This window comes from Pieris napi, chromosome 11 (assembly GCF_905475465.1).
Source record: "Pieris napi chromosome 11, ilPieNapi1.2, whole genome shotgun sequence".
NCBI lineage: Eukaryota > Metazoa > Arthropoda > Insecta > Lepidoptera > Pieridae > Pieris > Pieris napi.
This window is the reverse complement of record NC_062244.1, coordinates 1,919,105-1,932,683: the sequence shown is the minus strand read 5'-3', so window position 1 is coordinate 1,932,683 and position 13,579 is coordinate 1,919,105. Positions and strand designations below refer to the sequence as shown.

The 13,579-nt window shown below is 37.0% G+C and overlaps 1 protein-coding gene across 1 annotated transcript; it reads right to left on the bottom strand.

Moving 5' to 3' along the window:
* Positions 1-166: 166 nt before the first annotated feature.
* Positions 167-13,430, bottom strand: LOC125054015 (outer dynein arm-docking complex subunit 1-like). The gene is made up of 12 exons (XM_047655666.1): positions 13,306-13,430; positions 12,220-12,345; positions 11,574-11,768; positions 6,563-6,702; positions 5,776-5,950; positions 5,075-5,254; positions 3,192-3,342; positions 2,405-2,576; positions 1,632-1,773; positions 931-1,061; positions 377-511; positions 167-257 (listed from the first exon to the last, which is right to left on the bottom strand). The coding sequence occupies exons 1-12, from the start codon at positions 13,369-13,371 to the stop codon at positions 221-223; spliced, it is 1,650 nt and encodes a 549-aa protein (XP_047511622.1). The 5' UTR covers positions 13,372-13,430; the 3' UTR covers positions 167-220.
* Between the last annotated feature and the right edge of the window lie 149 nt (positions 13,431-13,579).

Sequence of the window (13,579 nt, the reverse complement as noted above, 5' to 3'; positions counted from 1 at the left end):
CACTTTTAAAGTTACTTCAAACTTGGCACAGGCTATCCTTTCAAACGGGGCTACAGTAAATATTTAAATGTTACCGCTTTTTAATTGCATCTAGTGGAAAACGACCTGCGAATTAAATCGTGAAAGATGATTTTTGGGAGCGTGATCGAATGAAAACAAAAGTGTCTTTACAGATATTTAATATTATAAAACATTTCGACAAAATATTTAAAAAATATCACTAATCCTTCTTTGGTCCTCGGTACGGATGGCGTTTACTGTAAAAAGTTAAAAAATGTAAGGTGTAGTTATAATTTTCCCAAAATGAATCCACAAATACTAGTAATTAGTAAAAAATAAACGGTGACTGATAAAGAAAACTGATAAATTTACTTACGCAGGAATAGTCAATGTGTATATTCCAAACTTGGTGTTTTCGTCCTCAAGATGGAATATGCCTTCAACATATTCTTTGTCAGCTGGAACTGCTGGTGTCTCAAAGACGAGGTTCATAATGTAGTCTTCGACACAACTGCGAACGAGATATCTTATATTTCGCAGAGTTTTAGCATAAATAGTAGTAGTGTCAGAGTTTAATTATAAGTCGTAAACAATAATGTTAAGCCTAAAATTAAAATACGATATTTGCGTTGGCCTTATTGGCTACAGCTTGCGAATCTCATCCTTAGTATTAGGGTCCATCTTCGGCTGTGCACCACAAAGTTCATGATTTTCTATCTATGTGCCCATCTTACACTGGCACATAAGGTGAATGAACACATCGTGACGAAACCGACATGTCTCAAATTTAGAAATCGATGACATAAGACAGACAGAAGCTTCATCACCTACTTGTCTATGGAATAAATATTATCAAAGAAGCGGATGCAATCTGGGGCTGAGTACTGTCATATAAAAACTAAATTTAATGGAAATAGATAATATACGTACTATGCACAAGGCTGGTAAGGAACGAGTTTTTCAATTCTGTTTGGTATTAATGTCTCCACGTATGGATCTGCTACCAACTTGGTAGCTGGTGGTGGTGGACCCTTGCGGGCTTTGGGAGTTGGTGCGGGCGGCTAGTAAGAAAATATTTACAATTATAATGGAAAATACTATTTATCTTATTGAACTATAATCTCATTTCATAAAAATGTTAATGTACTGTAGGCCATTAAATCAGAATCGGTTTCCACGGTCACCGCAGGGTGCCACTTAAAGGTGCAAGAATCATAGTCAGGAGTGTATACTCAAGATGTATATCTTGGTCGGCACCACGCTCAAATATCTTTGGCGGTCCTTAGATCCGCAGTGGACGTTCAAGGCGCACTTCGCGACATTTGCCCCCAAACTTACTACCACGGCAGGTATACTCTCACGTATAATGCCAAATCTCCGGGCACCATACACAAACGTAGCGGGGGTAAAAGTATTAAACGGCTGCCCGATATGGGCGGTTATGCGAAACCGGCACAAAAACCATACTCAGGCAGTCGCAGAGAGCAATTGCCATAAAGGTTTCGAGGGTGTGTTTAGCCGGCATCACTCCCTCGAAATTCGAAGCGGATGCTTAAGCGAGTTTTATTGAAGGGTTGAAGACAGTGGTACATTGTGTGTTGTACATTTACAATAAGGCATATTTAACAAACCTTAACCGCTCCATAAGCGACTTCGATTAGACTCTTCACTTCAGACTCCAAAATCCTAAGGAACTTACGAACGTTCCACTTGGTTACTTCCTTATGGTTTCCGAGCAAAGAGAGAAGCGGTGTGACGTCACATTTTGCCAACCTTTAAGTGTTGGAGCAAATAAATTAGAAATACCTCTCGGGTTGAGTATGTAAATTATAAAACAAAAGGGGAAACTATGTCTCATTTCATTGTTATTGTCAAAAGCCTCATTGTAAACAGTGGCGTAGCAATATGGCAGGCCTTGCCACGGGGCCCCGACCCAAGAGGGCCTCTGCGAGCGTGGGGACTACAGAACATTCCATTAGTGGGACATATACAACGTGTAATTGAGTACGCTGAAAATCTCGAAGTTTATTAAAATTAAACTGAGTACAACGTGAGCATTTTTACTGATAGGGCCCCATCAAAAGAATTTGCCACGGGCCCAAGATGGTAAAGTTACGCAACTGATTGTAAATATGATTAACCGCTAGTACAATCATAGATATAAAATCCGTCTTTCTCTTTCATCACAATCAAATACACGCTATTGTTTCGTCATTTCAGAATACAAGCTTCCATTCTTCATTAAATTTTATAATCCACCCTGGACTCAGAGGCGAGTTCTAGAGTGTGATTCAGACTCTTACTGTCAGATTCAGAGACGAGAAATAGCACGATACTCACCTGTGCAGGTGTAGTATTAATTTAATCTGGAATTTATACTTTAAGTTTCTAAATTATATAAGACCTGACAAGATCGTCGATGCCTTTCAAAACTTTCAAAATAGTGGCCTCAGTGTTGTTGTTTGCGTCCAATATAGCGGCGGTACGTTCTCTTTTCTTCTCTAGCTGAAGTTTTAGCTCCGCAAGCCGTTTGTCTTCCTTCTCCTCTCGAGCCTCGTTCATGTCACGTTGATCCACTTTAATAAAACGTATTTTTACTTGAGTACACAGTTTGATAGATGCATTTTTGAAGTTGTACTTCTTTAGGCGCGTTATGAAAAATTTATGAGTGAAATTTTACAATGCGCGCGCACCGTGACGCAAAATTAACAGAATGAAGTTAGTGGCGCATGTTGGCACGCACGCCGCCTCTGTTCACTGTGTATTTATATTTATAATATTTATCCACATGCTTTGAGTTTCTACATTTAAAACACGTGTTTTAATTTTGTTTTCATTATACAATGTGCGAATTTTATATGTGCGTCTGAATTATAATCAGAAGTGATTTAAATTGAATATTAGAAAATAATAATAAATATTATATTATTAAATATTTATTTATTTAATTTTTCAAATGTAGACTGAACTTTATTGACTATAATGACTCCTTTTCCAGTCTTTGATTATTTCATTGTACTTAATTATTTGCATGCAATCAAAAACTATTTTTAATAATGCCAAAGAAGGATAACTTCTTACGCGCGTACATAAGTACACGCACCCTTTTTTTATTATTATGTGGTGGTTGTTGTGCTGATAGAGAAAGAAACAAGTAAGGTTTTCTTTTACCATAGAGAAGAAAGACTTACAAATACGTTGCCTCAATATTTCTAACTCTTTCCTCATAAAAATAGACTCTTGAAGCACTTCACACAGCAGTACAAATATGGAAAAGTTTTGAATTTCCGCCGCCTGGAAGTGGCTTATTACTGCGCCTACCCTTTCAGAGCCAGCGTATTGCTAGAATGAAAATACATTTTAAATATTTCTACACCTGATTCACTTGTATATATCAAATAAAATAAAGCAAGAGTTTCTTTTAAAGTTTCAACTATTATGAACCTTCACCTTGGTATAGTTTCATTTCCTTGTCATGCGAGATGCATTAATCGTTTAAAGTACACGTTAATCCAATAAAACCACGTATTATTCCATGAAACAATCATGTTTTACTACAAACATTATTTCCTAATAGATCTATTTTGTGGTGATATGATGTGATATTATGTAGTGATATATATTCTATTTACCTCTATTGGTAAATAGAATATATATCACTACATAGTATAAAACAAAGTCGCTTTCTCTGTCCCTATTTCCCTTTGTATGCTTAAATCTTTGAAACTACACAACGGATTTTGATGCGGTTTTTTTTAATAGATAGAGTGATTCAAGAGGAAGGTTTATATGTATAATAACATCCATTAAACAGTGGAGAAGTACTGTTATTTTTGAGGTTTCTAATGTGATGTCGTAAATAATTACATTTTTTCCGCTTACATTGCAAACGCAGGCTGAACCCTACGAGTTTTATCAAAATAATGTACTAAGTATTGTACACATTGAAAAGGTCTACAGAAAAGTCCGTGATGGTATATGTCTATCTCTTATGGATAACCCACAATAACTTTTTTTTGTCATTTACTTTTTACGACAAATAATGGCAAATTTTCGAAGCGATTTTAACCAATACAGCATTAATCCATAACCAATTAAATACCTTGAATACATTGTTTATTTAATATAGATCTATATGGCCCTTTACACCGTATGATTTAAGTGAATATTTTCGAAGATATTACAGATTTAAAAATTGCGGGACGTAGCGTTTGCGGCGGTACCGGCCGGCCGCAGTTTTTCTGTAGTGTATTTAGTATCAGCATTGCACCCGTGCGAAGCCGGGGCGGGTCGCTAGTATATATATATACTATAGCCTTACTTGGACTTAAAAGGTTGGTCAAATAAGTGAGTGCACTCTGAGATTTGAAACCAAGAGAGTATAAAATAATACTAAAGCCATAGAAATAATAATAATAATAGAAATGATGTGTTGATGATTTTGAACGTGAACACTGCTGCGGTCAAATTTAGAATATTATAATTGGAACGAATACTTCTATAGTAATTGTTATCTAGCGACTGTTTTCATAGAAAGCAACGGGTGTTTAGGTGTTTAGTTAGTTATTTATTTATATATTAGTAATCTTACAGCTAAGATACATATGTATTATGAAACAAAACACTTAGACAATAAACAAGGCGTCCCAAGACTATGGACATCAAGAGAAAGTACATTAAATATCGTAGATAGGTTATTTTGGTGAAAGACTTTATTTCATTTTAAAAAGTAAGTATTACTGCAGTCAATGATTTTCTACAAATTACTTGTCTTGTCTGGGAATCGAACCGTCTCAAATGTCCTACCTATAATGGAAAAGTGTATGTAATGTGTTGGACAATTGTGTTCAAAGACAAGTTCCATTTCACGAAGCTACATTTATGTCATAAATATTAAATGGGAATCATTATATCATTAACTAAAACTACAAAGATGACGTTCCATCCTCCGTCCTGGTTTAGAAAACTGTGTTACGGTAGGAAAGCCTGAACACCCAACGAACCAGAAAAAATATTATTTTGGAAATACAAAACTAAATAAGTACAGACAAAAATTATAAAACAATGTACTAACAAAAATCCCTTCGAGCAAAGAGTCGTGGCGTGCAATCTCCTGTTCACATCTCTGTACTTCCTCCTGTCTTTTTATTTCCTCTATCTCATCAGCTTCACAGATCCTCCTAGATCCTTTTACTCTTAAAAACTCCTCCAGTTTCGCTAAATGGTTCAGTTCACCTTCATACGATTGCATTTCCTGCGAATGATTATCGTTATCAGATCAGGACAACATTTATTAAGAAGATTAGATATGCGTCGGGTTGTCTCTCCCTAAAATATGGGAGGCCGATGGCTGGCCATGCGTCATACTCGAGAACGGGTGCTACTTGTGGTGACTGGTCGGACTTGAATTCGTGTATGCGGTGATGTTAGTTATTTCGACTATATATTTGCGTGTTGTTCTCCTGCTGATAGAGGACAAATCTTTGCTATTCATTTATTTTATTATTATTTATTACTTAAGATGTCATGTGGAACATGGTGTAATGGTTGCAGCTCCTCACAAACATTGTGTAAAACAAAAAACTTGGTGATTAAAAAGTGGCGGAGAGTTTATTGCCAGTTCTTCTCTTACGTTCTACGCCTTTGACTTGACAACTGGCAGTAAATGTAAAATTAGAAGCATTTAATTTTTTTTTTGAGGTTCTTAAGTGTACATTGTGTTACCTATATGCATAAATGATTTTGACTTTTGACTTTAGATATTAATGAACTCACCGATATATCCCTGTTTAGTTGAAAGAGTCCCTTCCACTTCAGAGCGTCGACCTTCCTGCAACACTCATCTCTATCTCCGAAGGCATTGGTAGCGATTTCAAGAATATCCATGAGGTACTCCTTGCCCTTTACAAGTTTGCCAATTGTATGATTCCACAGGATATTAAAGTCGTTCCTAAAAGGAAGATATTTTCCAATTTATATATGTACATACAAGCTGCCCCCGCGAACTTCGTTTCTCCTTAATGTGATTTTACGAAGCCTACCTTTTTAGTACATACCAACATGGAACATTTTGCTATGCTACCCTAGAGACTGTTCGGTTTTCTGGAATAAAAGCTTTTTAGGTTTTTGATTTTCGGTGTACTTTTCTCTATATAAACTTCAGAGTTTAAGTCATAAGATTTTAATTAACAAATAAAAAATAGGGGTTGATCGTAGAGGGGTGAAAATTAAAAGTAGGCATTTTTGTATGCGATAGATATCATAAAAAAATAAAAACAAAATTTTATCCAAAAAATAAAAACATAAATTTAGGGGTGGACCAAACTTAACATTTAGTGGTTATGAAAGATAGATTTAAAGAAAGCGTTTAAAATATACTTTTATATGTAAATTTAGAATTAATTTAACATCTTTTCTGTTGATGTTCATAAGTGTACTTGGTTACCTATATGATTAAAGTTTGAGTTTGATATTATGCATCAGTATGCTACTAATTTTGCTTATACAAGCCGAATCTGCTTATTGTAAATACAATCAAAAGTATTGAGAAGAAAATAGTCACCGTTCTACAAGAAGCCTGTCAATTTCCTCCCTCACTCTCTTGTTGTCAGTATTGACGAGGCAGAACCGTTTCGTGGCTAAATCCAGTCGGTTCTCCATACGCCGTAACCGATTATTTGCATTTTCTATCATTGCTAGTTCCTATTAAAAAATAAAATAAATCAGTGGCGCTACCTTTTTAGGTCTGCGTTCATATTTCTGTTTGTTTCATGATCATCAATCTAATAGACATGACTTTTTGGGTTTCCTAACGATGTTTTCCTTCACCGTTCGAGCGAATGTTAAATGCGCTCATAGAAAGTCCATTGGTGCATAGCCGGGAATCGAGCCTACGACCTCAGGGATGACAGTCGCACGCTGAAGCCAGTAGGCCAACACTACTATTGAAAATACCAAGTCAAAATGTTGTTTTTTATTGTTTATACTAGGTCCTTCTTCGACAATTTGTGGAGGAAGGACGTGATGATCCTCCGACCTAAATGACGATATTTAATGACGATATTTAATCTTTATTTTTCTCCACAATCTTACATTGATATTAACTAATATTAAGAAACAGATATATTGTCGCAAGGAAACATTATAAGATTGTGAGAGACTGGTGACTGAACTAAGCAGGGCTTGTATCTCAGACCACCAGCCTCTCCCCACATGGTGTAAAAAGTAACCAGTAACAAGAGTAAATTATTAATAAGGACATTTTACAGATGTAACATGGAGTAAAGAGGTACCTAATTAAAATATGTAGGTGTGCAATCGCGCCGATATAACATCCGTGCTAATTATTATATATATTATTATATATATATATATATTAGTACTTAGATAAATATATATATATTAGTACTTAGATAAATAGATAACAGTACTTAAATAAGTATAAAAATAAATAGTAAATCAAAAATAAGCTATAAATTGTAAGTTAGACCATTGGTTGGATTAAGTTTTCAGTCTCATCATAGTTGAGACCTTGTATGTAGGCAGTGACCTTCTTTTTACAACTGAAGGATAAGAGTAAGTGAATATTCAGCTTGCGATTTAGTTTGTTGTAAATAAAAGGGCCGAGGTAACAGTAGAAGCGGTGGGAAAAGGCAGTGTAGAGAGAAGGAAGGTGAACAGGGGGTGGGCGGCGAGCAGATCGAGAGGAAGAAGGACTAGGTTTATGTTCGTGATGCTGTTTGAGGGCTGTGTTTAGGATGAACAGTTGACGTACTGTAAGTATCTGAGCTTCCTGATAGAGGGTGAAAGTAGGGAAAAGAATGGGTTTGAATAAGCAAACTTTTAGAAGAGCCCTCTGGGCACGTTCCAGGGACAGCAGATGGGTTTTGGCTGCACCACCCCAAGTGGTGATAGCATATAATAAAACAGATTGACATAATGCTAAATACATCATTCTGACTATATGAGGCTCGGCAACATGACGAATTTTCTTAAAGATAAACATGAGTTTGCGGACTCTACCACACATATTCATAAGATGGGCCTGAAACGTGAGTCGACTATCTAGTGTGATGCCAAGATACTTAACCGTACAACCTCTCTTCAATGTAGCGCAAGAGCATGGAACAGAAGGAACAGAAGAATGTGTATGGGCAGTTAAGGAATACGGGATTAAGGCTATGGGAGGAGTATATATGGAGAAGGTAAGATAGCAAGTTTTCTCTATATTAAGAGTTAATAAATTTTGGCGCAGCCAACACGAAACGATATCAAATCCGGTCTGTGCATAAGAGAAAGCTTCCCTCCAGCTTTTTGCAGAGAAAACAAGAGCAGTATCGTCGGCGTAAGAGACCAATTTGCAATTAGGTATTTTCAGGGAACACAGATCATTCATGTACACTAGGAACAGCGTAGGACCAAGAATGCTGCCCTGGGGGACTCCGAATTCCACTGGAAGGTAAGAGCTGACATGGCCATCTACCACTACACATTGACTCCGACCGCTGAGGTAACTTTTAAATAAGGAAAGTTGAACTCCTCTCACTCCAAGCGCTTCCAGTTTCTGTAGAAGGATTTGGGCCGAGACAGTGTCGAATGCCTTCGCGAGGTCTAAGAATATGCCCAGACACTTCCTATGGCTGTCCAAGTTCCTAACTATGTGATCGGTTAATTCATGGATGGCATCCGATGAAGATCTTTTAGCTCTGAAACCGAATTGGTTCGGAGAAAGTAATTGTTTATCTTCCAGATAACTAACGAGACGTTTGTTTATTAGGCGTTCAAGGATCTTGGACAGTGCTGACAGAATAGAGATGGGGCGATAGTTGTCGACACTGCCACGGTTGCCGGATTTGAAAATGGGATGCACTATTGCCTTTTTAAAAGCGGATGGGAAGATTCCCGTACGCATACTTAAGTTACATACATGGGCGATTGGTGTAGCTAATATTTTAAGGTTGCGTTTAAGTATGGCAGACGTGATGTTGTCCCAACCTGCAGCACAGCTTTCTTTCAAGGAATTTATAGTGATTTCGACTTCTTCAATAGAAGTGTCGAGCATGACGAATGATTGGAGAGGAAAAGGAGGATTTGGCCGTAATGGAGGTGGAGAGTCGTGTTGATGATTGGATTGTATATTTAAGGCAAGCGATTTTCCGATACCCACAAAGTGAGAGTTAACATGGTTTGTTGAGTCTTTTGGATTCGCTCTACATTTTAGGAGGTCACTTGGTCTATCATGTTTTTTACTAAGATTACTAACGTCTTTTATAGCTGTCCAAAGTTTTTTGGTGTTAGTTCCTGCATTTAGTAGTAGACCTTTTTCATAATTCTTTTTTAATTTCTTCAGTAGACTATTACAGAAGTTCCGGTATCTGTAGTATGTTTTACGCAGAATATCATTTTCAGGTTGCTTTTTTAGTTTGTAATGCATTCTATCTCTATTACGTATACATTTAAGTAAGCCTGGGGTCATCCATGGCTTGATGATTTTAGTGCGGTGAGAGCGAGTCATTACGGAGGTGTGCATAGAGATAACTGATTGAAGAATTTCTATCAAATTGTTGGTTGCTTCTTCACAGTCAGTGTTATTGAGAACAGATGAAAAATCTGTATTCAGGAGAGACTGTGAGAGGCTATCATGATCCACTTTTTTGATAGATCGAGTAGGAGCAGAGTAGCGTTTCTTTATATCTAAGGACATTACTACTGAACTATGATCAGTGATTGAAGAATTGATGACAAGAGTAAGAGCAGTAAGAGGTGATTTAAGAATACCGTGATCAAGACACGTAGAAGAAGGAAAACGAGTAGGGAAGGTATGAGTTGGGAGAAGCCCATGGTAAACCAACATGTTAAGATAATCTTCAGCTTCTTGGTTAAGATTCTCTGGAGTAATATCAATATTTATGTCACCTAAGATTATTATATTTTTGAAACTTTTAAGAGATTCTAGCAAGGTATTTAGAGAGTTAATAAAGTTCGTTTTATTTTTGAAAGCACTTGGTCGATAAATACCTAAAATTGCAGTATCAATATTAAGTTTAATTAAGAGAACGCTGGCTTCTGCTACAGAGGGTTCTTCAATTGAGATGCCTGTAATACAATTTTTATAGTAAACCAGGACTCCGTCATTTTTATTAACTGGGTTACAGGAAGAGATGCTGGAGAAACCTTTTATGGTTGGTATTACCGGGTTGCTTTCTAGAAAACATTCAGTGAGAATGATAATATCCGGGATAGTATGAAAATTTGTAAGTAAAATTTCAAAGTTCGCGAAATTTGCCGATAAGCTCCGAATATTTTGCGTTATAATATTTAGGACTTTATTATGTTTAGGTAAATAGTTTCGGACTTCATGTGGATCACAGCAATGGCTTGAAGCAACCGATACATTATCGATGTTGTTTAATAATTGTCTATTATTATGATCGAATTTTGAAGCCTTGAGTAACTAAAAGTAACCAATTTGCTAGCACAATACAGTTATTAAATGGGAATAGCAGTGTAAGGTCAATGAGTGCAAGCACAGGTTTACTAAACTTAAGGATATATGCACGCATTGGAATTAGAGTACAATTTAAATAGTATATATCAGTGAGATAGTCATAGATTATGTATAAGAGAAAAGTGTCTACAATATTTGTGTGTGAATAAAGAGGTATGAAATTAATTACGTGAGTAACACCTCTAGAATAATATTTGAAAATTGAGCCTAAGGAACCAAATACTATCAGAAATGCTAAATTATATAGGTATATTATATGTGGAAATATAAAATATAATATAATACATATGTAAAGGCGCGTCGGCACTATAGCACAGTTACAAACAATGATTTTACCTAGTACTAATATCATAGTAATTAAAAAACTAAATCTAATCATAAACAAAGACGGAAATACGTCGCAAGGATCTAGTTTTTTGGCTGGGGGCCAACCAGCTGACTTTCATTAGTAACAACAATGAGTTTGGTGTGGTCTGCCTGCCTCAGCAGCACTCGGCCTCCGGAAGTCCAGCAATACTTATATTTTTCCGTCTTGGCGTATTCTCGAGCTAGATAGTATAGGCGGCGTGCCTGTGCCGTCAGATGCTCGGCGATGTAAATCGGATGTTGCGGACCACCGACGATGGTGGAGTTGAGTTTGTTGTAAAGGATCCTCGAACTACTGACCGGGCCAGCCGCTAGAGGCTCGTCGGTAAGTAGACTAACTTTCATTTTTAGCGGTTGGACTAACTTTGTTAGTGCGATTGAAGGTTTAAACCGGGCTACAAACCTTTAAACCGGGCACAAGCAAAAACCGTCTAAGTTCATACAACGTCGCCAATATTCAGTAATTCGAAATAAAACTTTACACTTTAGTCGTACAAACCTGGACCATATCTAGGAGGTACTGGGAAGGAACACGTTAAAGTACCCATACCCAGAACGTCATGAAAGAGGTTGAAGCGAGGTATAGCAGGACCGTAGCAAGTGGAGTGGAGAGGTGCGTGGTCTCTGTCTACCTCTTCATAAAAGGCGTGATAACTGAACCAAAGATAAATAATAAGTCATACAAGTCTAAGCTACTAACATCAGCCTCCGTAGGCACTTTCTTCAGAAGCTCAACCAACTGTTTCTGCGCCAAGTAGTTAAGGCAATCCAGTTCAGCTTGTTGGGCGCGTTCGTCTCTCAAGATACTTTCTAGATGCTCATATTCCACTATCGACTTCTTCGTTCCACTCTTGAGTTGATTGTCTCGAAGGGCATGCTGGCCCTTTTTAGCTAACTATTGGAAATATTTAATTCTTTGTTTAAAACTCTTTACATTAAAATATATAAACTAACTAGAATGACTACAATATTAAATATTTTTTATATGACGGGGCAAATGGGCAGGAGGCTCACCTGATGTTGAGTGATACAATCCATAGACACTCAATGACAGAGGGCTCGTGTTGCCTTTTAAGAATTGGTAGGTACGCTCTTTTCTTGAAGGACCCTAAGTCGAATTGGTTCGGAAATACTTCAGTGGGCAGCGCTTTGTTGAATATACGTATATATCGTAAATGGACAGGTTGTATTAAGTATATATATAATATACATACAAATAAATTATCTACTTCAAAGTAAAAATTTATGTTTTAATAATAATTTGCGTTTTTATTATATTTACAATAGGTAGGTATTTACTGCATTTGTTCATCAGAAATAAATTATTTAAGACCCGTATATCTCACGTTGATGCATAGCAGCGTTTCCTTAAGCTCAGTAGCGAGGATGCCGAGCTGCTTCTCCTGTGGCGCCAGCTGGGGAATACCACCAGCTCGCTTCTCCACGCTGCACATTGGCGCCAATTTTTGGAACTGAATGAGATGTAATATTTTTAAGTATTTATATATTTGCCGTAATATTCCAGTTGAGGCAGAACAGAGCTGGCCTAGTGACTTCATCGTGCGACTTTCATCCCTGTGGTCATAGGTTCGATCCCCGGCTGTGCACCAATGGTCTTTCTTTCTATGTGTATTTAACATTCGCTCGAACGGTGAAAGAAAACATCGTGAGGAAACCGGCTCGCCTTAGAATCAAGGAGTCGATGGCGTGTGTTAGGCACAGGAGGCTAATCACCTACTTGCCTAGATTGACAAATGATCATGAAACAGATACAGAAATCTGAGGCTCAGACCTAAAAAAGTTGTAGCGCCACTCATTTATTGTTTTATTTTGTTCCAGTATGAGGCAGATAGAGACATATTGGCCTAATGGCTTAAGTGTGCAACTCCCAGTGAGGTCGTACGTTCGAATCGTCTGTTTACAAAATGATAGTTATTTTTATGTACAATTACCATTTACTTACTCTGAAGGTAAATAATACTACTATTAAATATTTTCTTTTCTATGTAACAGGAGGCAAACTGACAGGAGGCTCTCCTGATGTTATAGTGATACCGCCGCCCATGGACACTCACATTGCCAATGGCCTGTCGTTGCCGGCCTTTTAAGAATTGGTAAACTCTTTTAATTAGTAGTACGCTCTTTTAAGGACCCTAACTCGAATTGGTTCGGTAATACTTCAGTGGGCAGCTGTTCCACATAGTGTTGGATCATTATCATGACGCAGTCAAATTTTATTGATATTTTTAGAGGCCTAAAGCACTTTAAGGCTTGTCTCCCAACAGGAAACAATTATTTTGTCACCGGTCCGTTTCTTTAATTCAAACGAACGGTTCTATAGTTTCTTCATCATCTTTATAACTTCGTCGGGCGATATTATCTTGTACATAGGAGATAAATAGCTAAAAGAATTTGATATAATAGAAAATAACCGTTCTTTGGACATTGCTGAGTTCCGCTTCGGGGTCCACAGTCTTCTGTTCCACTTGTGCTGGCATTTTTAATAAATTTTATATTTGTTTCAAGTAAATATTTGACGTAGCAAAACTGACTTTAAATAAGATGTCTTCTTTTTCAATCTGTCACTGAAGTTTCATTTTAAGAATAATTTAGTTTTTTTCATAATCTGTTTTGTTGGAAATGCTCAAATTACGTTTCGTGTACATTAAAATTGACGACACTTGTAATTGAATGATTTCGCAAATA